The sequence below is a fragment of the Papaver somniferum genome, chromosome 10, assembly GCF_003573695.1.
Source record: "Papaver somniferum cultivar HN1 chromosome 10, ASM357369v1, whole genome shotgun sequence".
Lineage (NCBI taxonomy): Eukaryota > Viridiplantae > Streptophyta > Magnoliopsida > Ranunculales > Papaveraceae > Papaver > Papaver somniferum.
The window spans coordinates 51,812,500-51,837,108 of NC_039367.1; the positions used below are offsets into that span (position 1 = coordinate 51,812,500).

Consider the following 24,609-nt stretch of genomic DNA (forward strand, 5'->3'; position numbering starts at 1 on the left):
ACACTTATGAATGTTACTTAAATAAATCACTTATAACTTCATCGTTATAACTCGCAATTGAGTGATTCTTGGCTCGTTGAATTTGTAAGCTCATTCAGTATAACATGAGAACCTTTCCAGGGATAAAGGTTATTGTCACAAAAGTCGTGGCTCAAATAACCTCGAATATATATACATAAATGTACATTTACCGTCATAGGAATTGTTCCATAGAGTGAACATTTGTTTCGATAGACTAGAAAGGTAGAATTGAACAAGAATCAGAATGAAATCAGTTACCACATACCTATGTTGATGAAGTCCTTGTTGATGTCTTCTTGTAGTCTTCAAACTCCATCCGTCAAGGATAGCTATTCTACTTCTTAGACTTAATCTAGTCCGAAACTATTTATAGTATACTAAATCAAGAATGCACTTTGGAAACTAAAATTGACAACTAACTTGACATACCAACGCTGGTGGGTTCAACCGAGCAATGCTCTAACAAATACCACATAGAAATTGGACATATTTATCTGCACTTGTGTCATAAACCAGACCAGGATTTGTAGCCTTTACTGGTAGCGAAGATAGTAGCAGCAGCAAGGTAATGTGAATACCGAGAGCCAAGTTTTCATCTTCTATTTCTGTGCAAGCTTCAATGCGAGTGTTTTCTAACTCTATCCGTGAAAATTTGAGTTCTACCTTGGCATTACTCTGCCGAGACAGCTAGGAAGCTCATTGGTGCAGTAAGGAGGCAGAAAGTTTTCCAGTGGAAGAGAAATTAGTTCAACATGGCACCAAGGATAGGATACTTTTATAGCATAAAAATGGCTACAGTAACTACAACATATTTCTCGTAACTTATGGATATGGAGATAACCCAATATTCTTGGCCCTGTAGGTATATACCATTCCTTCCTGCAAACTCACAGTTTCATATTTTAAAATTTATATATGTTCTTACTGTTAGGTTTTATTTGTGAAGCTTTAGTACTTATATGTTTCCGCCTTAATTACATCTTCTCATTTTTTTCCAGCTTATTATTATTTCTCATTTAGTCAATCTATATGTCTGAATCTAAACTTTTTCCCTTAGCTTAAAATTAGCGACAATAGTTTATATTAAGGTTTAGGAGGGGATATACTTGATGCTGAACTTGTGTCTCCTTTACATATATATGTTTAGTAATGTATAAGGATATCCCTTCAGCATAACATATGTCAGTTTAAAGACCTTTCGGATACAATACCAACAAACAACAAAGATTGATAGAAAATGAACTGCCCGGGAGTTCGGTTTACACCTCTGGTTCAGTTCATGGTTTAAATTAGAACAACAAAATCCTCCATACTCATCTGGTTCAGTTCATGGTTTAAATATCATCTGCAGAGACTGTTTGTTATAAGTTGTAAACGAAAAAATCAGGAACACAAATTGTCATGTGCTCTTTTTAAGTTCTTTAAAAAAACTTGTAAAAACAGTCCCTTGGGTTTCTCTCAATACTGTAAGATGTAAGAGTAGTTGGAAAGAAACTCTGTCTTGGTGTCATGGTGCTGGTTTTCTCTTGTTTTCACAATGAGTTGCTTGTTAAAGGGTTGTTGAGCTTTGTTCCAATTTTCTTTTTCATAGTTTAATAAAAATATGACGTTTCATAAAAAAAACGTGCCCTTGTCGCACACGTACGGTTCACATACCCTGAACTCGTAACCATTACGTGTTTAGCCGGTTCATATACCACCGTTTTACATATAAAAGAGGAATATCACTCGTTCTTTTCACCTCTTCTTCCATATAGTTCCAGTACGAAAAAGAAAACCCAAGAGTTTGTAACCTCTCAATCACCATAACCTCAATTCTTAATCCTTTTGGGTGTTATTGGTATCTTTTTGCTTGAAACACGAAATCATTCAACCGAGTTGTCTTTATTTCTTCATATTCTCTAGTTTTGGACCTTCACCATTAACGAAATTTCACGCTCCCGGTAAGTTCTTCATCGTTTTTGGATTCTCTTTAGTTTCAATGGCTCCTAGGAAAAGATGGAATCGTGGTGAGAGTTCGGGTGCTAATGCTAGTTTAAGTAGGAGGGAGATTGATAGTGATGATGAATATGATGATGATGATATTGGTATAGACGTTCAACAACCTTATTTTGATGCTAGCCGTCGAATTAGTTTTATCAACATTTCTGTCAGGGACAAATATAATAAACCTTATAGTGGTAATTTTGTCATGGAGAGGGAATATGATCAGTCGGTTCAAGAACCGGATATTCACATGTTCATGAACCAGTTTGAGTGGGGTGATATTCATAAGGGTTTGGGGGAATCATATCCTGAAATGACTTATGAATTTTGTGGTAACCTACATGCACCCAACAAGACCGACTACTGTTTTAAGACTATGGTCAAAGGAACAATGTTTGAGGTTAATCGTAGTGTTATAGCTGAGTTATTAAACTTGCCTCTTCATCATTCATTTGTTGTTCCTCAACCAGAAGGTTGAAGACCAAATAAGAATCAGTTGTCTGAACTGCTTTTAGGAAAGAATGTTCCATGGACAAAAAGCAAACTGCCTGTGGACAATATAAGCTTTCATTTGAAGATTTTTGGTAAGCTGGCTGTGGATAACTGTATTCCCAGTACGCTCGACAAAAATCTCTGCAGCAAAACTATGGCTGAGTTGGTTTACCATCTTGTTTCTGGTGAAGAGGTTGATTTCTGTGGATTAATTGTTCGTCAAATGATACATATGGTCTCACAGAAGAAAAACCCTGGTTTTCTATGCTTCATCATACGAATTTGTAGGCACTTTAATATTGCTCAGTTTGGAACTTGTGTTGGTACTCCATATCCCTTGAGCCAGATGGACATTAACAAAGATGAAAAAACTTGCCAATTCTGAAGTTGCCCTTCTTCTACAAAGGAATGAGTGCTTGGAAAGACAGTTGACTTATGTTGTGAAGGTTGATCCAGACTTATCTGAACCAATATCTAAGATTGCTGAGGATTATTATCGCAATCTGGATTAGTGTTCTTTTCTTCATATTGTTATGTCAATTTCAGACTATTTCTTATGTCTTTTCTGTTGAACTTCTTGTATTGAATTTATTAAAACTGTTATTTTTTAATGGTTTTAATAACTTTAATGGTATTTTATCCTTGAATGATTTTATCTTTCAATTAAACTGCTAAACGTGTTAAATCCATAAGAAGTTTAGATGATTATTTGTCAAAAGTTAAAGTCTATTATGTCATTATGCAAACATTGATGGAAAATAGATTGAACTTTTGATGTCAAAGATTAAGTCTTTTGTGTCATTATGCAAATATTGATGAAAAATAGAATGAATCTTTGTATATTCCGTAGTATCGATCTTTCCCGGATCCACTTCAATGTGAAAATACTGTATGGCTCCGTAAGTTCTCTTATGTTGAACATTTCCGATTAAATTAATAATGGGATCTCTTGTGGTTAATTTAATCGAGTTTTTTAGATACAAATTCATGTTTCATGTAATTTGTTAATGTAAAAAGAAATCCTTCTTTTCTTGCAAAAGTAAGGTCTCTCTTGTTTTTCTTTCGAGAATGACATTTTATGGGGGAGAGTTCTTAATTGAACTTGTGCTTAATTGCCAAATCATTGTGGGCAGTGCGGCTGTGGAATATTGTAAGAGTTTTCTTGTATCTATATAAACTCCTTGATGAACACACTAATTTTCGACTATGTGAAATCATCGAAACAAAGTTGATATATTCTCTTTTAGTCATGAAGTATCTCGATGAGAATTTCATTATGATCCCGTTAGTTTTTGTACCTTTGCCAATTTATATTGACAAAAAGGGGAAGAATTATTGTGTAGTTCACACTACAAATACATATGGTTTACGGATCATTATGTAATGGGGAGTGGTTTTCATTGTGAGATGAAGTATTGACTAAGGGGGAGTGATACATATCACCGCAGTATTATTGTCAAAGTTGTGATACAATTGAACTCTGATGTTGTGTAATAATACTATGACATTGTATAACAATAATTGAGAACAATTGTTTTCTTATTGTTATGGCTACGAATCTTCAACAACTATGATGCTGAGTTGAACATGTTCAGAATCACTGGAGTACTTAGAAGTGATGAAGATTTCGAGTAATGTTGAAGAACCAAGGAAATCAAGCATTTGTATGAGAAGTTACAAAGTTTATTTATTTTTTAATCCATATGTATTGATAGTTTTCTCACTAAAATTGAAAAAGGGGGAGATTGTTAGAGCACTGCTCGGTCGAACTCGAAAGCGTTGCTATCTCAAGCTTGTTTGTCAAGTTTAATTGACAAAACTATAAGTCTAGATTTCTAGTATATTTATAGATATGTCTCGGATTAGGATATAATGTGTGATTGAGCTTTAGACTTCACGGCGTTCATCGATTGAAGACGAATAACTACTAAGGGGAGCTTGTGGAACTTCATTAACAAAAGTTATGTGGAGACTTGAACTCATCTATCACTCAGAAGTCTATTTCTATTCTATCTCCTATTGAGATAAAAGTTGTATAGCTATATAGACTTTATTTTATACACATTTGATATTTCGAGCTGAGTTTAACTCGCTTACATATTTCTCGAAATATGTGTTGGTAAGCTTTCGCTTTAACCAAGTTCATCTTTTATTCTTGACGAAAGTCAAAAGATGATCATGTGAAAATCGTCTGGTAACATCTTACATGATTTGTGTGAGATAGTCATTTGATGTAGACTCGGAATGTTTCGTATTGATCTATTTGTCATTTGAAAATTGCTTTGAAGCTAATAGTTTTTGTGAGACAGCTATTCCCGTCTTCTAAGAATGTTTCAATAATTAAAATGGAGTTTAAAACAATTAAACATTGATTGGATATAGCACAGTATGCGTACTTGTATGCTAACTGTTGCATGTTACTCCAAGTTCGGGAACCATAGTATGCATACATGTATGAGTACTGGTTTAACAGTTGAATTCCGGGAACTTAGTGTGCCTACCCGTATGGGTACTGGCTTAAAATTTCAAGTCCGGGAATTTAGTATGCGTACCTGTTTACATACTAATTCAACTTAGTTCAGTCGTGAACGACATTATGCATACCCGTTCGCAGACCAAGTCCAGAACTCTAAGTATCTGTACCCGTTTGCATACTTGAGTGGGTTAAGTTCTAAAATCAGTTTATTCGTGAAAAAATACATTTATACAATAAGGAATGCAATCTTTTGCAAAACGTGGCTATAATGTTCATGAATTGATTCGAGTGAATCAAAATCGATTTTGCTTCAATTGTGTCTTGTTTAATTCTATGAGAATATAAACAATTTAACAACTCTATAACTAGTTTCATTTGAGTCATTTGTACTAGTTGTGATAAAGATGAACAAGGTTGATATGAAAGTGTTTATATGGATAACTTTGGTTAACTATTGTTGAGCCAACTAAGTGTACACGTTTAGGTATGGTTACCCAAATCTAAATATATAGGTACATTTCATTTGTGTGTAACAAGCTAAGTTCAATCTAACGGTTGAAAGATATTAGCTTGAATCTAATCAGGTTTTCATCTAACAGTGAATATTGAATGCTTTGTTACCAAGGTAACATTGACTGCAAACCCTGATTTGAAAACTAGATAAGAGAGAACTCTCGCAACTAGGAAACCTAATCCCCACACCTCATGTGTGTTACTAGTTGCGACTAGAGTCGATTCTCCTTTAACCTAGGTTTTTCTAAAACCATCATAGGTTAACGACTTAAAGACTTCATTGGGATTTTGAAGCTAGACCCAACTATTTTCTCTGTAGTTGCGTGTTCTGATCTTACTTTGTTTTATCATATTGAGTACTATCTTCTCTAAGATTTGCTCGCGATTAAATCTCCGATAGGTAATATAAAAAGTAGTTACAAACATCTTCCTCTCATTGTTTGTGATTCCACAATATCTTGTTCCGCTACCATACGGTTAAGATCATTGTGAGGTGATTGATATTACTAGGCTGTTCTTCCGGAATATAAGTCCGATGTATCAATTGGTTCATATTCACCTTGATTTATCAAAAGACGGAACAAAAACTCGTAAGTATTTTTGTGGAAGACAGACTTATCTATTTCAATAGACTTTTCTATGTGAGACAGATTTGTTTATCAAGTCTTTGACTTTGGGTCGTAGCGACTGTTAGTTGTGGGTGAGATCAGCCAAGGGAATCAAGTGCGTAGAGTCATGCTAGGATTCAGAGGCGTAAAAAACGCAACTGTACCTTAATTAGTGTGAGATTGGTTAGGGCTCAACTACATTCCAGTCCGAAGTGAACTTGTAGTAGGCTAGAGTCTGTAGCGACTTAATACATTGTGGTGTTCAAATCTGTACTAGGTCCCGGGGTGTTTTCTGCATTTGCGGTTTCCTCGTTAACAAAATTTCTTGTGTCTTTGTTATTTCTTTTACGCATTATACTTTTATATAATTGAAATATCACATGTTGTGCGTAGTTCAATCAATTAGATTGTCCAACCTTTGGTTGTTGATGTAAATTGATTGACACTTGAACATTGATCTTTGGTACCGTTCAAGTTGTTTCTCATACTAATCAGGCTCGCGGATTTCTATCTGTTTGATTTCTTGATTATATTGAGAAACAGAGATATAACTCTTGGATGTATTTTCCTTGATTGAGTCTGACTATCTACTTGATTCTCTTGGAATATTGGAGTTAGTCAATACAAATTTCCTAAATAAAATATTGGGGGTGGTTGTTAGACCCCCGCTTTTTCAGAACACATGTGGTTGTTACATCCAGACTGTTTGTCAACTATCCAAGTGGCTTGGAACAAGCCGGCCAATGGGTCTACTGCGTTTGTTCTACAAAAAAAAACTCATTAACACTAGAAAAGATCTTTGTCGCTGGAATAAAGAGATTTTTGGGAAGTTAGAGGAGCAAATCAAGTTGTCAGAAATAAATTTAGAGTATGCGCAATCCAATTGTGCAAATGCGCCTACACAACATATGTTACAGGCCTCGCAAGATGCTGAGAGGGTGCTCCAACATCATCTTTTCTTACTCAACTGCAAGAATGAGTACTGGAAAGCAAGATCAAGAATCGAGTGGCTTAAAGATGGTGATGGTAATACCGGTTTCCACACAACAACTACAATTCATAGAAGCCATAACTTGATTCACCAAATCAAAAACAACCATAATTTATGGACTGATGAAAAATCATAGATAACCTCCACTTTTGTTATTTATTTTGAGGAGTTGTACTCACAAACAAAAAATACCATTGATAATGATTTGTTCACTAATGTGCATCCTCGTTTTTCTACAGAACAGCAGAAACATCTTGAAGTTCCTGTGACACATGAAGAGATAAAACAGGATCTATTCTCCATCAGAAAAGACAGCGCACCAGGCTCATATGGTTACTAATGCTCCAGCAAATTTTACATTGAAGCTTGGGATATTGTTGGACCAACAATCTCGAACTTGGTAACGAATTTTTTCGCGAATTGTTCATTTTCTTCTCAGATAAATCATACACATCTTACGTTAATTCCCAAAATTGAGAACCCGAAAAATCCTTCACAATGTCATCCTATCGGTCTCTGTAATATAAGTTATAAAGTCATCTCCAAAATCATTGTGGTCAGACTGCGACCACTTCTCCCTCTCCTCATCAATCCTCATCAAAGTGCTTTCATACCAAAAAGATTTATACATGATAACATCTCTCTGGCTGTGGAGGTTTTCCATACTATTAGAACGTCTAAACCAGGCTAACATTCGAAATTTGCATTAAAGCTTGATATTCACAAGGCTTACAACAAGCTTAATTGGCAATTCAGTAAAAGGGCGATGACAGCGTTAGGCTTACCATGTTGGATTGTAACTCGAATAATGTTCTACACTAGGAATGTTACTTTGGCTGTTAAAATAAATGGCACACCTCGTGGTTTTATCCAACCACAATGTGGTATTCGCCAAGAAGACCCATTATCTCCATATATCTTCATCATGTGTATCGAAATCCTCTCGACAAACTTAATCCACTTAGAACAACAACTGCCAATTTAGAGGTATCAAAATCTCTCACAACTCTGCCCCCATATCACATCTGATGTATGCTAATGATTTACTTCTTACCTGTTATGCCAACACCACGCAATGCTACAACCTCATAAACACTATAAACAAATACAGTAACTCTGCATGGTAGCAAATTAGTGCTTCCAAATCTTGTATCGTTCATCACCCACACCTCCCAAGCCACCAGATCAACACTCTATAGACCATTTTTCACTTCACAACCACGTCTGTTCCCCTAACCTATCTCGGTGCTCCTATCCCTCATGGAAGAATATCCAAGAACAGATAAAACCATTTGCAGCAAAGGATTATCAGTAGATTACAAAGATGGAAAATTAAAATGCTAAATCCTTATGGAATACTTTTACTAATCAACACCTCGCTTAACCTAATGGATAGTCATGTTATGCGAACTGCACTTTTACCTCAAAACATTCACCACAGAATTTATCAATTGAAAATGAATTTTTTCTGGGAACACTTACGAAATACAAGGAAACTGCATCCCATCAACTGGAAAAAGGTTTGTAACAACAAATCAACAAGAGGGATAGGTATCAGAACTAGTAAAACAATGGACAAAGCTTTAATTCTCAAAAGATTATGGGTCATACATGATCAAGCAAACTCTTTATGCTCCTGCACCATCACGGGTAAGTATTTTTCAAACTTTTCCCTTCTCTAGCCGGTGGCAATTAATTGCTCAAACCCTAGCCCTCTATGGAGAGATGTCAATAAGTTACTGCCTTTTTTCAACTTGGGTTTGTTTCACCAAATAAACTCAGGAGAGCAAACAAACATATGGTCCCAACAATGGATCCCAGGAGTAAGCTCTTTACCCAACATTTATTCTCAAAACCTGCAGATTGTCTCCCAATTGATCAACCCAGAAACAAACACCTGGAACATCCAACTCATGCAAACCATCACCGATCCAGATACCACCTTAAGAATTATGACCATACCTCTACCTTTAAACCCAACGTCTGACAAAGTCATCTGATACCCTATAAAAATGGAGTTTACTCTGCTAAATCTGCATATAGACTTTTTCACAACAAATAAATCCAACCCAGAATACTAACTCCCATCACTTTATATGGTCTCTTCCATGCACTCCAAAAATCCAAATTCTTATATGGAAAATCCTAAACAATGGGTTACCTACTAAAGAACTGCTTCATCATAGACAAATCATAAATACACCTATTTGCCCTTGCTGCAATGAGTCCCTAGAAACCTTATCCCACTTGTTATTTTTGTGTCCCGAAACTAAATTAGTATGAGAATGAGTAGGGATTTTAGTGCACCAAAAATATCCTAACAATCCTCTGACCATTACCCCTCTAACCAATCTTCAGAATTTGTTACATCCCATACACCCACAACCAAAACTTCCGCCAGAACCCATAACTCACCTATGTTATACCTTATGACACATGGATTCGAAGAAACAAATTATGCTTCCAACACACTTGTGAACCACCAAACATCACCATGCTCTTAATCTCTAAAGGAGCCACTGGATTCCAATGGGCTCAACATCACCACCCACCTTTAGCACCGGGGCTTGACCCAGCAACTCAGAACAACAACACTGGTACTACTCACTATTATGCTTTAGTGGGACAGAATCATCCTCCAACGAGTGCTACTAAGCTAAACTGTGACGGAGTTTCAAGAGGTAACCCAAGCATTGTTGGAGCTGGAACGGTGCTTCGAAATGAAGACAACAAAGTGATTTGTGCGATAGCAGAACCACTTGGAGTTGCTACGGCAATTATGGCTGAGACGAGAAGAACGGTAATTGGGGCTGGAACAAGCTTGCATTTTGAATACCACTTCGCTAATCATCGAATCTGACTCGTTAGCTCTCGTATGCTACCTCACCACCGATACCTCCCCACCATGGCACATCCAACCTCTAGCCCACAAAATCAAATTTTTACTGCATCAAATACCAAATTGGGAGATATTTTGTCTACAGGGAAGCAAACCTAGTAAATCATGCTTTCCCAAACTTTACAGCCGACAAGACGCAATCCCTCAGACATGGAGCAACAATTTGAATTGGTATGCACCCTCGGTTTCTTATCACTATGTGATTGAGGATCAACTTCGAATGACATTCCAATGTGTACTCAGAAAAAAAAAAAAAAAAATCATGCAAGGCACACATACTTTGAAAGCATCCGTATAAAGTGAAGAAAAGTTAGGTCGTAGTCGTAGCTTTGAAAGTCTCAAAGCCGAAAGGAATCCTTATTTCTAATTACGTTGGTCCCAGCAAAATACATCGCCCTGAACGAAATTATACGAAATACGAGGAACATACACCACAGTATTTAAACAGCGTAAGAAACATAAATAAAGGTCCTGACTCCTGACTTTATCAAAATTCCTTCCTTGTTTAAAACCCAAAGCTTTACACTGGAACGAACTTCTCTCAATCTGTCGAGACTAGTTCAAAGTCTCGGCCTTCTTTACCAAGAAAAAATATCCAAAGCCCCAAGAAAATCGAAAACTCAAGTAGCCATGAAAAAGCTCTACAAGAAAGGAAAAATTCATCCATCACCGCCGCACCACTTCTCGGATCAACTGGCATTTCTTCCGGCAACAATTTTGACTCTCACAGTTGCTTTGTCACCGGAAGATAGAGAGGTTTTAGCTTATTTAATCTGTTTCTCAGGTAATTTATCTTCTTTTACCGGTAATAATCGGAAGAAAAACTACGGCGGCGGCGGCGGTTCTGGTTTTAATGGCGGTGAGCATTCAACCTCATTCAACTGTGATTGTTTTAGATGTTATACAAGTTTTTGGTTTAGGTGGGATTGTTCACCTAATCGTCAATTGATTCATGAGATCATCGATGCTTATGAAAATGATAATCAAGTCTTATCAACTGATAAGAAAAAGAAGAAGATGAAGCAGAACAAGAAAGATAGGAAGAAGAAAGAGTCTTCTGATACCAACACCGCAGCAAGTATTATTAATGATAATGAAGTAGTGATTTTGGAGATGAAACAGTTTGAACAAGTTTCAGAAGAAATTTTTGACTCACCGGGATCATTTGAGATTATTAATGGTGTTGGAGATATTAGTGAGAATGATGATGATGATAATGTTGTTATTGAAGAAGTAAAACAACAAGATTTAGAAAAGGGTTCAATGAGGAAATTAATTAGTTTTGTTGGTGGAAAAATCTGGGGTGTTTGGGGTTAATTTGATTATTAATTACTGAATTTTTCTAGTTTAATGGCAAAAAAGAAACCAAAAGAGGTTAGTCTGTTTTATTAATTTTTGTTATTTGCTGACATTTCGGATTAGGGTTTTACTAGCAAAAAATTCGTTTTCTCCTTAGTTTATTGAGCTAGCTTTTTCACCCCTTTGAAATCTTGATTGTTGTTTATTCATTGATCTGCAAACCCTTACATTTTAACTGCTAGAATGTCCTCATTTGGTGGTTCTAAATATTTCAGTGCCAGAAGTAACAGTGAAATTGCATCAACAATGATGCTTACTCTTGAGGTTTAGGCATACACCAACCACATTTATAGGCTGATGAGATTAATTTTAATTTTTGAAGTATGACATGAAAATTGCCAATTTGCAAAACTGTATTGCAACAAAAATGGAATAGTATTGCTTCTAGTTGAAGATATTTGTTTAGTCCACTACGGCTAGGTTGTGCCAAAGATTTCGAGGCTGCTAGAAGCGTTACCAAATCCCACGAGGTTACCGGCCTAAGCGTGGTAATGTAGGGAACCAACATAAAATTTGATGGAACCAACATTTAAATTTGGAGTTTTTGTGTTAATTTTGTTTTGATGGGGTTTTTGTGTTACTTTTGTTTTGATGGGTTTTTTGTGGAAGGATGGTGATACCTCTGGGGTTATAACTCGCGGACCGTAAAAAAAAATTAAGCTTCTTCGATTAAAGCAAAGTTTATCTCAAATATTATCCTCGATCATTCTTTTACCTTGCGTTTTTAGGGGCCACTCAAAAGGAATTAGGGGCCACCTTTTTATTCCCATCCATTGAAGGAGGTTAAGGGGTGTCTTAAAAATAGAAAATTGTCTATATTGTCCTTCACCTTTATACTAAATCTAAACCTATATCCTGTATTTTCATAATCATATCATTCCACTTCTTCTTCTCTTTTCTACCCATTGAAATTTTTTTTCATCATTTTAATTTTGATTGAAAACAAAGATCATCGATCAAACAAATGTTATGATTGATTGTTTAAAATTAAAACCCAAATTTCATTAACCTTAAAGTTGAAACTTAGAACATCAAAAAAAAAAAAGGAGTTCAACAAACAAAACGAATAGCTGATAGTAGTTGTGATTCAAAATTAGGATTTGATTACTTGAAATCAAAAATTTGATCCGAAAATTTTCTTGGATTTACAGTAGCAGAAACACAATCGGTAGATAACTATCTATTTTACCTACCGATTATGGTTGTTGTTCTTGGATTTACACTAGCAGAAACATAATCGGTAGATAATAATCTACTTTACCTACCGATTATTCTTGATTCTAAAAATTAAGTTTCTCTGTACAAAAAGTTACGCACAATCGATAGATAATGAACACCATTAACTACCGATGTGAAAGTAGAAAATTTTGAAATTTTTGTTAAGTTTTGAAAATTTGAATTTGAGGCCATGAACACAATCGGCAGATAATAAGCATCACTTATCAACACAATTTACTTCTGATTATGGTAGTACTAAAATTCGAAAATTTAGTATATTCGGAGGTTAAAGTAACACACTTTACTACCGATTATGGTAGTACCAAAGTTCGAAAATTTTAGGATTTTGGCAAAATCATATTTTGGGGCCAATATACATTCGGAAGTCAAATTTACTACCGATTATGGTAGTACTAATATTCGAAAATTGAATATATTCGGAGGTTAAAGTAACACACTTTCCTACCGATTATGGTAGTACCAAAATTCGAAATTTTAGGATTTTGCAAAATCACATTTTGGGGCCAATATAGATTTGGAAGTCAAATTTACTACCGATTATGGTAGTGCTAAAATTCGAAAATTGAGTATATTCGGAGGTTAAAGTAACACACTTTACTACCGATTATGGTAGTACCAAAGTTCAAAAATTTTAGGATTTTGGCAAAATCTCATTTTGGGGCTAATATACGTTCGGAAGTTAAATTTACTACCGATTATGGTAGTGTTAAAATTCGAAAATTTAGTATATTCGGAGGTTAAAGTAACACACTTTACTACTGATTATGGTAGTATCAAAGTTCGAAAATTTTAGGATTTTGGCAAAATCTCATTTTGGGGACAATATACATTCGGAAGTTAAATTTACTACCGACTATGGTAGTACCAAAATTTGAAAATCGAATACATTCGGAGGTTAAATTAACACACTTTACTACCGATTGTACTATTAACTACCGATTGTGGAAGGATAATTTTGTCATTATGAAATACGCGAGATAAGGACTAGCTTCAATTTACGTTTAGGTGACCCTATTTTATCTTATTGGTGGCCCTAATTCCTTTTAGTTGGTCTCTAAAAATGGTAGTTTCTTTTATGCAACTATTTTACTATATTTTTTCTCCTCGCTAGTATGGTGTATGGAACCATGTTCACAGAGCTGTCTGGTGTAAATGGAACCACGACAAACCTGGCAATGCGTCTGAAAAGTGAAAAACACAGAATTAAGGGCATGTCATTTTCAACTTTTCACACTCTTGGAAGCAGACACGGTTATTAGACTTTGCCACTGTGGAGAAAAACAAACAAAATTTCCCTGCCGTAGTCAAGTCAAACTTTCTCATTATGTTGACCGCAAGAGGTCAGAGAGTCACTCTTGGATGGCCCAAAGACGTTGTTCCGGATGAATCTGTAGAGTGTAGACTACGCACATTTGTTTTCTTTTGGATTTCACTTGCTGTTCATCTATTCGGGAGTCAGCAGTCGGTTGTGCTTAAGAATAAGACGACTTCCGGTGAGGATCAAAGCTATGAATTAGAAGACTGAAGCAAGTTGGCGGAATTGTTAATTTTATTCATAGACGGCATCTTAAAAGTCCAATTGTGGAGAGTTAACCGTCTCCAACTTCATTCATAGTTAAAATCGTTCTGAACTAGCAGGGATCCTGAAATCAAGTCCTTTCCAATATCTAGAGCATGCCATGAAGCACATTAGTCCAAGCCATTGAGAATAGTTTCCGCGAACGAAATCAGGATGCTCCAAGTATCCACTACAATGATTTTGGCCAAACTCAAAGTGGGAAGGCATGGTTGACCTCTTAAGCCAAGTCAAAAGTTTTGGCCACATTATAGCTAACCGATGGACCATAATGGGCTATAGCCAAGCAAAATGCACTGCCATAATGCTTAGCCTAAGGTGGACTAACATATTTGAGAAATGAACTTCCAATGATTCCTATAGTAAGAGATAAGTGGAGTAATACAAGGTACTCATAACGGTAGCAGATCACCTATATGAATGAGAAACATGTTCAGTTCTATGAGAATACTTAGGATATAGTAGCACTCGTGAAAACCAAGAGTTTGTCCAGGACTAAAATGAGTACAACCACAAAATCTAGATATGCTGAAAAAGACGGTGCTAACTCTACTGCCTAAATTAACATAATCAAGTTGACCAACTGGCCAAGTATGCTCGTGTCAACTTGGTGTCGTGTGTATGGTCGGGGTAGTCCCCTTATGCCAACAGAACTCCTCTTCTCAATGATAAAATTCTTGTAAGAACATCCTAAATTGGATTGGTTGGTTTGTCTGTTGCCACGGCTTACTGATTTATATATGTACACGACATATTCGTAGCGTACAACTAGTTAGAGATTAGATATTAACAGATTGCCTAAGTTATTTACAAATTTATATAACATACCAACATCACCATTTACCTCCGAAAGACCCACATACTCTACATTGTGCAATCATGCATGTACAGGTACAGATGAGTTCACTGAAATGCAGTCCTTGAAGCGGTCTAAGATCACGTTCTGGCCTGATGAATGAGACGGAAGAGGAAGTCCATCCTTAACACACGCATCGTAGTTCTCCAAGACAGATACAATGTAGGTGAAATCAGGTCTCTTTGATGGATTTGAAGCCCAACATCGTTTAATTAGATTTGCAAGCGCAGGCTGACAATTAGCTGGCAATGGCGGTCTCGCTTTCTGCAAAACCAAAGAAAAAGATAACTGTGAAATATGAATAGTCAGATTCTGCTGACATAATTTAACTGATACTATCTCACACTTTCAACCTTAAATGTTTGTTGCGGCCAAATCAAAACTAGTGAGAAGCTAAAAAATTTTTGTTAGGACTGTCTTCTCATTGTATGCTACATTCTCACAAAAACTGAATGAAATCCGCAACATTCACTGGTTTGAAAATCGCCTATTCAACAATAATTGAATAAATTAGTACCTTCTAAACAACTTAAAGAGTCCAAATTTAGATTGATGGTTGTGTTCTATTTCTTATTACATGCTCGACTTCCTAGTGTGGCATTTTAGTCCCCAATCGTGGAAAATGAAGACTCGCATCTCAGTACAGGAGCATGCTGGCATCTATTACAACCACTGCTCTTAAACTGGCAGACCCTACATAAACTTTCTCAGTTGTAGTGTCAGCATTTCAGTAGATTTGCAATTTAAGACATTCTTCACTGTAAGTTAAAAGAAACACAACTTGCTTTGCATGTAAAATCAAGTATTCAATTGATATGAGAAATCAAGCATTAATGAGACCAGCACATTCCAAAATAATCAAGCAAATTAAAAGGTAGAGTCTATTTCCAGAAGACCATGTTTAATTTTATTAAGAAATGAAAACGACAAGAGAAAGCAATGATGCTGCCTGCAAAACAGAAGCAAAAAGCATACCTGGGAAACAAAAGATGGGAAAAAGAACAACCTTTGGCATACATCTTTCCATACCAGATTCAAGGCAAATTGGCACTGATAACTAACAAGCCGAAATGTCTGCATAAGCATTGGAACCGGTCATGGCTAAACTGAATTCGCATTCTTGACTGAACATGCGAAGTATTTCGTGTAACTAGTAAAGCACATCAAAGGTTTGTAACCATAGATGAAAGAGAGAATATGGTCCAAAAGAGATACTATGCTATGCACATGTTCTTGTGGTTCTAATTGCTCAATTTTTCAAATCTAATGGGCTAAAATGGTACATGTTCCCTTTAAGAAATGGACTAAAGTAATAGCATGACACAATTTGTGGCAATCAAGCTAAACAATTAACCCTACAGCGCATTCAGCACCTATATATTATCTGTCATTGGAAGATAACCCTTCTAGTGTACCTCAGAACTATGTTGATGTGATCCAATAATAATCAACTAATGCACATAGTGATAGACATCAGAACAATATTCGAAAACTACAAAAGATCCAAACAGTACAACATAACAGGTGCTTCCTAAAGTAATCCAATTAACAACACATCAGGATACCAAGATAAACATAGATTTCATTATGCCATAAATAGTGAGGAAATAAAAAGTGACATAAGTAGCTTTACCTTTTCTGCAACAGCAAATGCAGCCTGAACAGGCGTCATCCCTTGAAATGGGAGCAGTGCTGTCGTGAGCTCCCAAAGAACGATACCGAAGCTATAGACATCAACCTTTTTGGTATAAGGTTTCTCCTTGATCATCTCCGGTGCCATCCAGCGGTAAGTTCCCATGTTGCCTTTTGATGCTCTACACTGTGTTTCAAGACAAGAGGTACCAAAATCTGCCACTTTAACTCGCATCTCGTCATTCAGTAGCAAATTATTTGATTTGAGATCTCTGTGCATCACCCCTTGTGAGTGAAGATACTGCATACCTCGAGAAATATCAAGTGCTAACCGCAGAATTGTTTCAGTTGAGAGCGAGTAAGGGTGTTTCTTGTTTAAGTACATCCTCAGAGTTCCTTGTGACATGTATTCAGTGATAATGCAGTACACTGGAGGCTTTTTACACGCTGCAATGAACTGTAAATTAAGATGATAAGGGTGTTGATCTTTCTACCATAAACATAGCCAATGCTTTTGTTATATAGAAAAGTTCATATGCACTCCAAAGGATGATGTTAGCATCTAGGGAGTTGGTTGATGCGAAGTCGAAAAAAGCAGTGGTCATTTATTTAAAGGAGGTCAACTAGACAGCAATGTAACTGATTCCAGTACATTGTTGCTGGATAGACTTGCAAATTGGTAGATTCCTAAAAACCAAAATTCGTATCTGCTCCTTCAGAAGTCCCTAAAGAACGCTAGTTTGACCATATTTAGGCTCTAGGAGTAAGGATCATAGAATAACTCACATGGAAAACTAGGACATGCTAGCTCGGTGATGTTTCCTCAGTGATTTTTGTGCATAGCTTGACTTCTTTAATCTTCTTGAAATGAAAATGAAATGATTATCCTAAGCGGATAGTCATTGATAATTCTGCTAAGTATGAGTTCATTGTGCACTTTAAATTGTGTAGCAACTATCATATACTCACAGAAGCCTCACTTGTATTCTATCTTTGAAAACCAGTTTTAGGAACTTAGGACCATGAACTCTAATATGCAACCATAAGCAACATAAGCAATAACATTGAGGATTCAGTGGAGTCTAACCTGAACAATATTGGGATGAAGAAGGCGTGAAAGCAGAGCAACTTCAGACGTGAATTGTTTCTCAAGTAAGTCACGGGTTTCTTCATCTTGGTTGGGAACTCTCACCATTTTGACTGCAACTGCTCTTTGCTTGTAAATCCCACGGTAAATCCTACTATGAGCTCCAGAAGCGAACTTGTTACCGATAAACAATTGAGAAAGATCAGCTGTCCATTCTTCTTTACCTTGATCCTCATTATCATCATCTTCATAATGTGATGCCTCCCAAGTATCCACAGTTTCAGAATCAAGTAACATTGACCATGATTCCAAACTATCAAATCTTCTTTTCTCCATATTCTCCATTTCAGAGGCTGGATTCTTTGATGTTGAAGGAAGAGATATTGATTTCTTCTTCCCTTTCCTAAAGCAAACTAGTGCTCTAAAGAAAAAACACTTCACCATTGTTTTTATACAAAGAAAAAGACAAGGAAAAGTGTTGTTGTTCAACTAAGACAACCAGAAATATATTATAGTATGTTCTTGAAAAACTAATGACTGAATTATTTCTAGAAAGAGGAAAAGCTGATTTGAAAACATAGGTTATGTAATTGGGAAAATGGGTTTTTGATTCTTTGTTTGGTTTTATGATGAAAACAGAGATATGATCAGAAGAAAGGATAACAGAGGTTATTATTTTAATTGTTTAAACCATGGGTTTTGCAGGGAAAGATGAAACATAAATGGGTTTTGGATGAAAATAACAAAGGAATCCATGAAAATTCCTAACGGAAAAAAAAACAGAGCAAGGTTAATGATATTGTAAATACCCTGAAAATAACTGCTTTCAACTGATTGTTTTATATATAGAAATGAAGTGGCGATGAATGAATATAAGCTCAAGGATTCAAGGATATCTCGTGATTTCGTGGTACCCACTAGACTCTAGAGAAAGAGAGACAGGAGGAGAAAAAGAAGAAGCACTTTTCTCGACTGAATCCATCTGTTTCTTTTCTTTTCTTCATTTATTATTGAAAACAGAGGAAACATTTAGTCCGGTGGTTTTCATATGGTTCCATTTGAGAAGACAAACAACCACCCATTTCCATCTTGTGCATTTAGGCACAACTTGTCATGCAATCCAACATTTGGGCACTCAGGTGCAACGCAAATAAATGGATGGATGAAAAATGAACCCAAATATAAGTCTTTCTCTGCCTGTGTTCTCTATTAAATATGAGAAGACAATTTCATAAAATCACGGCCATAAGTTAGAATAAAGGGTACTCCTTCATCCATTAAAGTCTCAAACAGGTGCCTTGCTTTCAAAACCTAAAAAAGGAGGCTCAAATTGGGTTCACACTAGGTAAGTATATTAGGGGAGGTAACTACATCCACGCATTAAAGAGAATCCTTTTGGAGTTCAGAAAACAAGGACAAGGTAAAAACAACCACAACATGAATTTATCAAAAGCAATCTGAAATCCCATTACCCAAAAAAAAATACTTCAATGCTGAAAGTTTTCACAGTGAAGTCTGCAAGAGATCCATGTGATAACTGAACTGAACTTCATTCATGTCAGATAAAAAGATCTAAATGCAATTGGCATAGATAGAACTCCTAGGTTAAAGGGTTAACTACTAGGTTTTAACTAAAGAGAAGAGAGACAAGATGACGAGGTTAAACAATACAGTTTCAATTGATTTGAATATATTCAGAATATACAGAAACTCAATGCATATATATGCATAACTAACTTGAGGGTTAAGATACTATCTTTCCCAAATAAACACAATTCCCTAATATACAGAGACTTCCAAATATACAGGTTGAGTTAACTTGAGGGTTAAGTCACGTGTGTTAACACCCTCCCGCAAGCGTAACGGGTTATCTTGAACCGTAAGCTTGAACCTTAACAGAAAAAACCGATCACTAGAAAGTGGTTTGGTGAATATGTCCGCAATTTGATCTTTAGAGGATATAAAACGGACATCAAGAAGCTTGGAAGCTACTTGATCACGAACAAAGTGATAATCAATTTCTATATGTTTCGTCCGAGCATGAAATATAGGATTAACTGTGAGATAAGTTGCACCAAGATTATCACACCATAATATGGGAGGAGAGCGTGTGGATATACGAAGCTCAGAAATAAGCGACTGAATCCACATAATTTCGGCAGTAGCAATAGCAAGTCCTCGATATTCAGCTTCAGTACTAGAACGAGAAACAGTCTTTTGTTTACGAGCACTCCAAGAAATAATGTTACCACCCAAATAAACACAATATCCACTTGTAGAACGACGATCATCAAGAGAACCAGCCCAATCAGAATCAGTATATGCACTGAAAGATAATTGTAGAGAAGGGGATGGCTTAAGGAGTATACCAAACGTACTTGTATGCTTGAGGTAACGAAGAATACGTTTAACTAATCCCCATTGAAACTCTGTAGGAGCATGCATAAATTGACAAACCTTATTGACAGCAAACGCAAGATCCGGACGAGTAAAAGTTAAATATTGCAAAGCTCCAACAATGCTACGATATTCAGTAGCATCTGTTAATAAAGTGCTATGATCAGAGGAAACATCACCAGAAGTGCTTAGCGGAGTAGTAATTGGTTTAACGCCATCCATTTATACTCGAATAAGAAGATCTTGAGCATAACGATGTTGCGAGAGAAAGAGCCCCGAAGAAGTACGAAATGCCTCAATCCCAAGAAAATAGGATAATTGACCAAGATCTTTAATTGCAAATTCTTGCTGCAAACGAGAGAGAATAGAGGAAATACCTGTAGTACTAGAGCCAGTGACAATGATATCATCCACATACACCAACAAATAGATCACACCATGAGTCCCAGTATGAATAAACAAGGACGAATCACACTTGGAAGTGACAAAACCAATTTGCAACAAAAAATTGCTAAGTCTGTGATACCACGCACGAGGAGCCTGTTTAAGTCCATAAAGAGAACGATGTAATTTGCAAACATGTGTAGGAAAACGAGAATCAACATAACCTGGAGGTTGTTTCATATAGACTTCCTCTTGAAGTTCTCCATGAAGAAAAGCATTCTGCACATCAAGTTGATGAATGGGCCAATTGGAGGATAAAGCCAATGTAAGAATAATACGTATAGTGCATGGTTTAACAACCGGACTAAACGTTTCAGAGTAATCAATTCCTTCTTGTTGATTGTATCCTTTGGCAACTAGGCGAGACTTACGACGTGCAATGGTACCATCTGGATTACGCTTGATTCGAAAAACCCACTTACAACCAATAACATTCAAAGAAGGATGATACGGGACTAAGGACCAAGTACCATTTCGAATTAATGCATTGACCTCATCGTCGGAGGATGTACGCCAGTCAGGGTCCTTATGAGCTTGAGAAATACAAGACGGTTCAAGAACGGAATCACAGATGAGAGCATATCGTGAATTTGGTTTGAAAATACCATCTCTAGCTCTTGTAGTCATCGGGTGTGTAACAGGGGAAGCATCTGTTGAAGTTACAGATTGAGCAGCAGAAGAAGACGGCAACAATAACTGAGAGTCGGAAGAATCAGGAACAGGAGACAATGAATCGACAGCATCAGGTGTTGGCGACAGCGGAAGAGTAACAGCAGGTGACGGTTGAGAATGGGAGACAGAAACCGGCAGCGGATGATTAGAGAAGGATGCTGTCGGCTGAGAAGTAACAGCAGGTGACGACTGATGATTGGAGACAGAGACAGACGACTGATGATTGGAGACAGAGTTTGGCGGCTGATGATTGGAGACAGAATTTGACGGCTGATGATTGGAGACAGAGTTTGGCGGCTGATGGTTGGAGACAGAGTTTGGCGGCTGATGATTGGAGACAGGGTTTGGCGGCTGATGATTGAAAACAGAATTTGGCGGCTGATGATTGGAGACTGGCGGCTGATGATTGGAGACTGGCGGCTGATGATTAATAGGCACTGATGACGGCACAAAATTATGAAGAGCAGACAAGGGAAGAATTACCTGTGAAGGAGTCGACGACGGCGAAGGTGACGACGCGGATGCAAAGGGAAAGGTAGTCTCATCAAAAACAACATGTCGACTGATGTATATTCGACCCGTAGGAATATGAAGACACTTATAACCCTTATGAGAGAGGCTATAGCCAATAAAAACACATGGAGAAGACAAAGCATCCATCTTATGAGACTTATACGGACGCAAGTGAGGATAACATAGACAGCCAAATACACGAAGAGAAGTGTAATCAGGTGAAATACCAAAAAGAGCTTCATATGGAGAAGAATTATTAACAGAAGTCGAAGGGACACGATTCATCAAATAACAGGCAGTGTAAAAGGAGTCATACCAATAGGAAGACGGCACAGAGGCCATGTTAAGAATAGTAAGACCAGTTTCACGAATATGACGATGACGACGTTCAACCAAACCATTTTGTTCAGAAGTATGTGGACATGAAAAACGATGAAAAATTCCAAGTTCTTGAAGATGTGGAGTGAGTTTGCGATATTCAGCAGCATTATCAGATTGAAATATTTTTATCTTTCGACCAAAAAGATTTTCAACATGCTTTTGAAATAAGAAAAATATAGAGAAAACATCAGATTTTTGAGACATAGGAAACATCCAAGTAAAACGACTATACGCATCAATGAATATAATATAATATTTATATCCTTCATTAGATAAAACATGAGAGGGTCCCCATACATCGGAGAGAATTAAATCTAATGGATTCAAATAAACTGTTGTACTGGATTGAAAAGGTAATTTATGACTTCTATGCTCATGACAAAAAGAACAAAAACTGATAGTTTGATTTGAAACTGGAAGAGAAAACTGAGAAATAACTTTGTGAACTGTGCGCATCATTGGATGACCCATTCTAGCATGCCAGGCTTGTAAACTAGCACGTTCTCCTATGTAAGCCTGAGGAACTGGAGATGAAACATCAAGTTGATAGAGACCACCCTTCCTAATGCCGCGAAGAAGAACCTTCCCGGTACATCGATCCTTCACAAGACAAAAATTTGGATGAAATTCAAATAAGACATTGTTATCAGTAGTGAAACGAGAAACAAATAAGAGATTATGAGAGATTTTGGGTATAAAGAGGACATTACGAAGCTGAAACTTACGGTTGGGAGTCCCTAAAATTGAGGAACCAACATTAGAGATTGGTATAGAAGAACCATTACCCATCTGAATTTGATCAGGGCCAGTATACTCAGTAGGAAATTGAATACGAGAGAAATCATTGGTAATGTGATCTGTAGCACCACTATCAGGCGTCCAAGAAGGTGATGATGAAAACCCAGGTCCATAAGCAGCATAAGCCTGAGGTGCATAGGATGGTGGTTGACGCCTAGGTGGTCGAAAACTCTTGTCATAACGATTCCAGCAGTCTTGGGCTTCATGATTTTTACGCCCACAAAATTGACAACGAGGAGAAGAAGAATCAGAGGTCATAGGCCCACGTTGATTGTCAGGTGAAGCAGGCCCACGTTGATTCTGAAAACGAGCAGGCTGAGATGAACCAGGCCCATGGTGATTTTGATTTCTGTTGTTACCAGTAGAGCGAAAGGAAGAGAACTGAGAGTTGGGTGCTGAAGATGATCCAGATGATGAAGAAGAGTGATACGAAGATTGTCGATTCTGGGCAGCGAGATTAGCAACTGGTTGAGAGTTGGAAAGCTTTGTCTGTTGATCAATACGTAGTTCAAATGTCAGGAGAAAAGTGAGAAAATCTTCAACAGACAACGAACTCATCGTGGTGGTTAATGATGTGACAATAGCATCATAGGTACTGTCCAAGCCAGCTAAGAGACAATGACGAAACTCTTTGTTTGTGACAATGGTATCTGCTGCTGCCAAGTTATCCACAAGATCACGAGCACGGTCTATGTACTGACGCATAGTTTGAGAACCTTTACGTAATGCTCGCAGTTCACAGTGAAGATGATGAACTTGAGCATCAGATTTAGAGCCATAAAGAGATTCCAGAGATGACCAGATTTCTTTGGACGTTGTTAATCGATGGACATGATGAAAAGTAGCCGGGGTAAGAGAAGAAAACATCCAACTAACTAAGAGTTTATCCTGTTTTCTCCAGGAAAGATAGGCAGGATTTGGGAGATCAGCAGTAAGAGTTTCTGTAGGGCATGGGGTTGCACCAGTGACATAACCATCCAAGTCATGTCCCTAAAGGTAAGGAAGAAATTGAGCACGCCACAGGGAGTAATTGGTGTCGTCTAGCTTTACGGTGATCACGTGATGTGGCTGAGAGAACTGAAAGGAAGACATCGTAGAGGACTGCAGGGAAGACAAGGTAGAGTTGATTATAGCAGAAACTGTAGAAGAGGCTGTAGAAGATGTGGTTGATGATTCTGTCATGACTAAAATAGGATCGAATAACCTACTGATACCAAGATAGAACTCCTAGGTTAAAGGGTTAACTACTAGGTTTTAACTAAAGAGAAGAGAGACAAGATGACGAGGTTAAACAATACAGTTTCAATTGATTTGAATATATTCAGAATATACAGAAACTCAATGCATATATATGCATAACTAACTTGAGGGTTAAGATACTATCTTTCCCAAATAAACACAATTCCCTAATATACAGAGACTTCCAAATATACAGGTTGAGTTAACTTGAGGGTTAAGTCACGTTGTGTTAACAGGCATATCTATAGAGCAAGTTATGGTTTGGACTATTTGGCCATAGAGCAATTCTTATAAAGAAGAATCTCGGAAGGTCCTGATATATTCGTGGGTAATAAACATAGATATTGGCAAATCCCCGCCATCTAAGTTTAATCAGAATTTCATTAATCCCACATTTTATAATTGTTAGTAAGCAATAACTAACCTGTCG

General features: G+C 37.0%; 2 protein-coding genes across 4 annotated transcripts; one reads left to right on the plus strand and one right to left on the minus strand.

The window, feature by feature from the left end:
* The first annotated feature begins 10,480 nt into the window (after nt 1-10,480).
* Nucleotides 10,481-11,578, plus strand: LOC113319545. Its single transcript, XM_026567800.1, has one exon. The coding sequence runs from the start codon at nt 10,617-10,619 to the stop codon at nt 11,301-11,303; it is 687 nt and encodes a 228-aa protein (XP_026423585.1). The 5' UTR covers nt 10,481-10,616; the 3' UTR covers nt 11,304-11,578.
* Nucleotides 11,579-14,067: 2,489 nt separating this feature from the next.
* LOC113317468 (serine/threonine-protein kinase HT1-like) lies at nt 14,068-18,887 on the minus strand. 3 transcript variants are annotated; one of them, XM_026565581.1, is made up of 4 exons: nt 17,736-18,886; nt 16,650-17,105; nt 15,992-16,090; nt 14,068-15,280 (listed from the first exon to the last, which is right to left on the minus strand). In XM_026565581.1, the coding sequence occupies exons 1-4, from the start codon at nt 18,177-18,179 to the stop codon at nt 15,038-15,040; spliced, it is 1,242 nt and encodes a 413-aa protein (XP_026421366.1). In that variant the 5' UTR covers nt 18,180-18,886; the 3' UTR covers nt 14,068-15,037. The 3 variants fall into 3 exon arrangements, with proteins under 3 accessions (XP_026421366.1, XP_026421367.1, XP_026421368.1); XM_026565583.1 differs by lacking the exon at nt 14,068-15,280 and adding an exon at nt 15,438-15,503 and having other exon boundaries at nt 17,736-18,887; XM_026565582.1 differs by lacking the exon at nt 15,992-16,090 and having other exon boundaries at nt 14,070-15,280; nt 17,736-18,883.
* Nucleotides 18,888-24,609: the final 5,722 nt, after the last annotated feature.

Coding starts and splice junctions, on each gene's coding strand:
- LOC113319545 (XM_026567800.1), top strand. CDS start 10,617: ATGAAAAAGCTCTACAAGAAAGGAAAAATTCATCCATCACCGCCGCAC.
- LOC113317468 (XM_026565581.1), bottom strand. CDS start 18,179: ATGGTGAAGTGTTTTTTCTTTAGAGCACTAGTTTGCTTTAGGAAAGGG. Junction 16,091..16,649: donor CATTTGCTGTTGCAGAAAAG/GTAAAGCTACTT, acceptor ATGCTTATGCAG/ACATTTCGGCTTGTTAGTTA. Junction 15,281..15,991: donor TCCCATCTTTTGTTTCCCAG/GTATGCTTTTTG, acceptor TTGGTTTTGCAG/AAAGCGAGACCGCCATTGCC.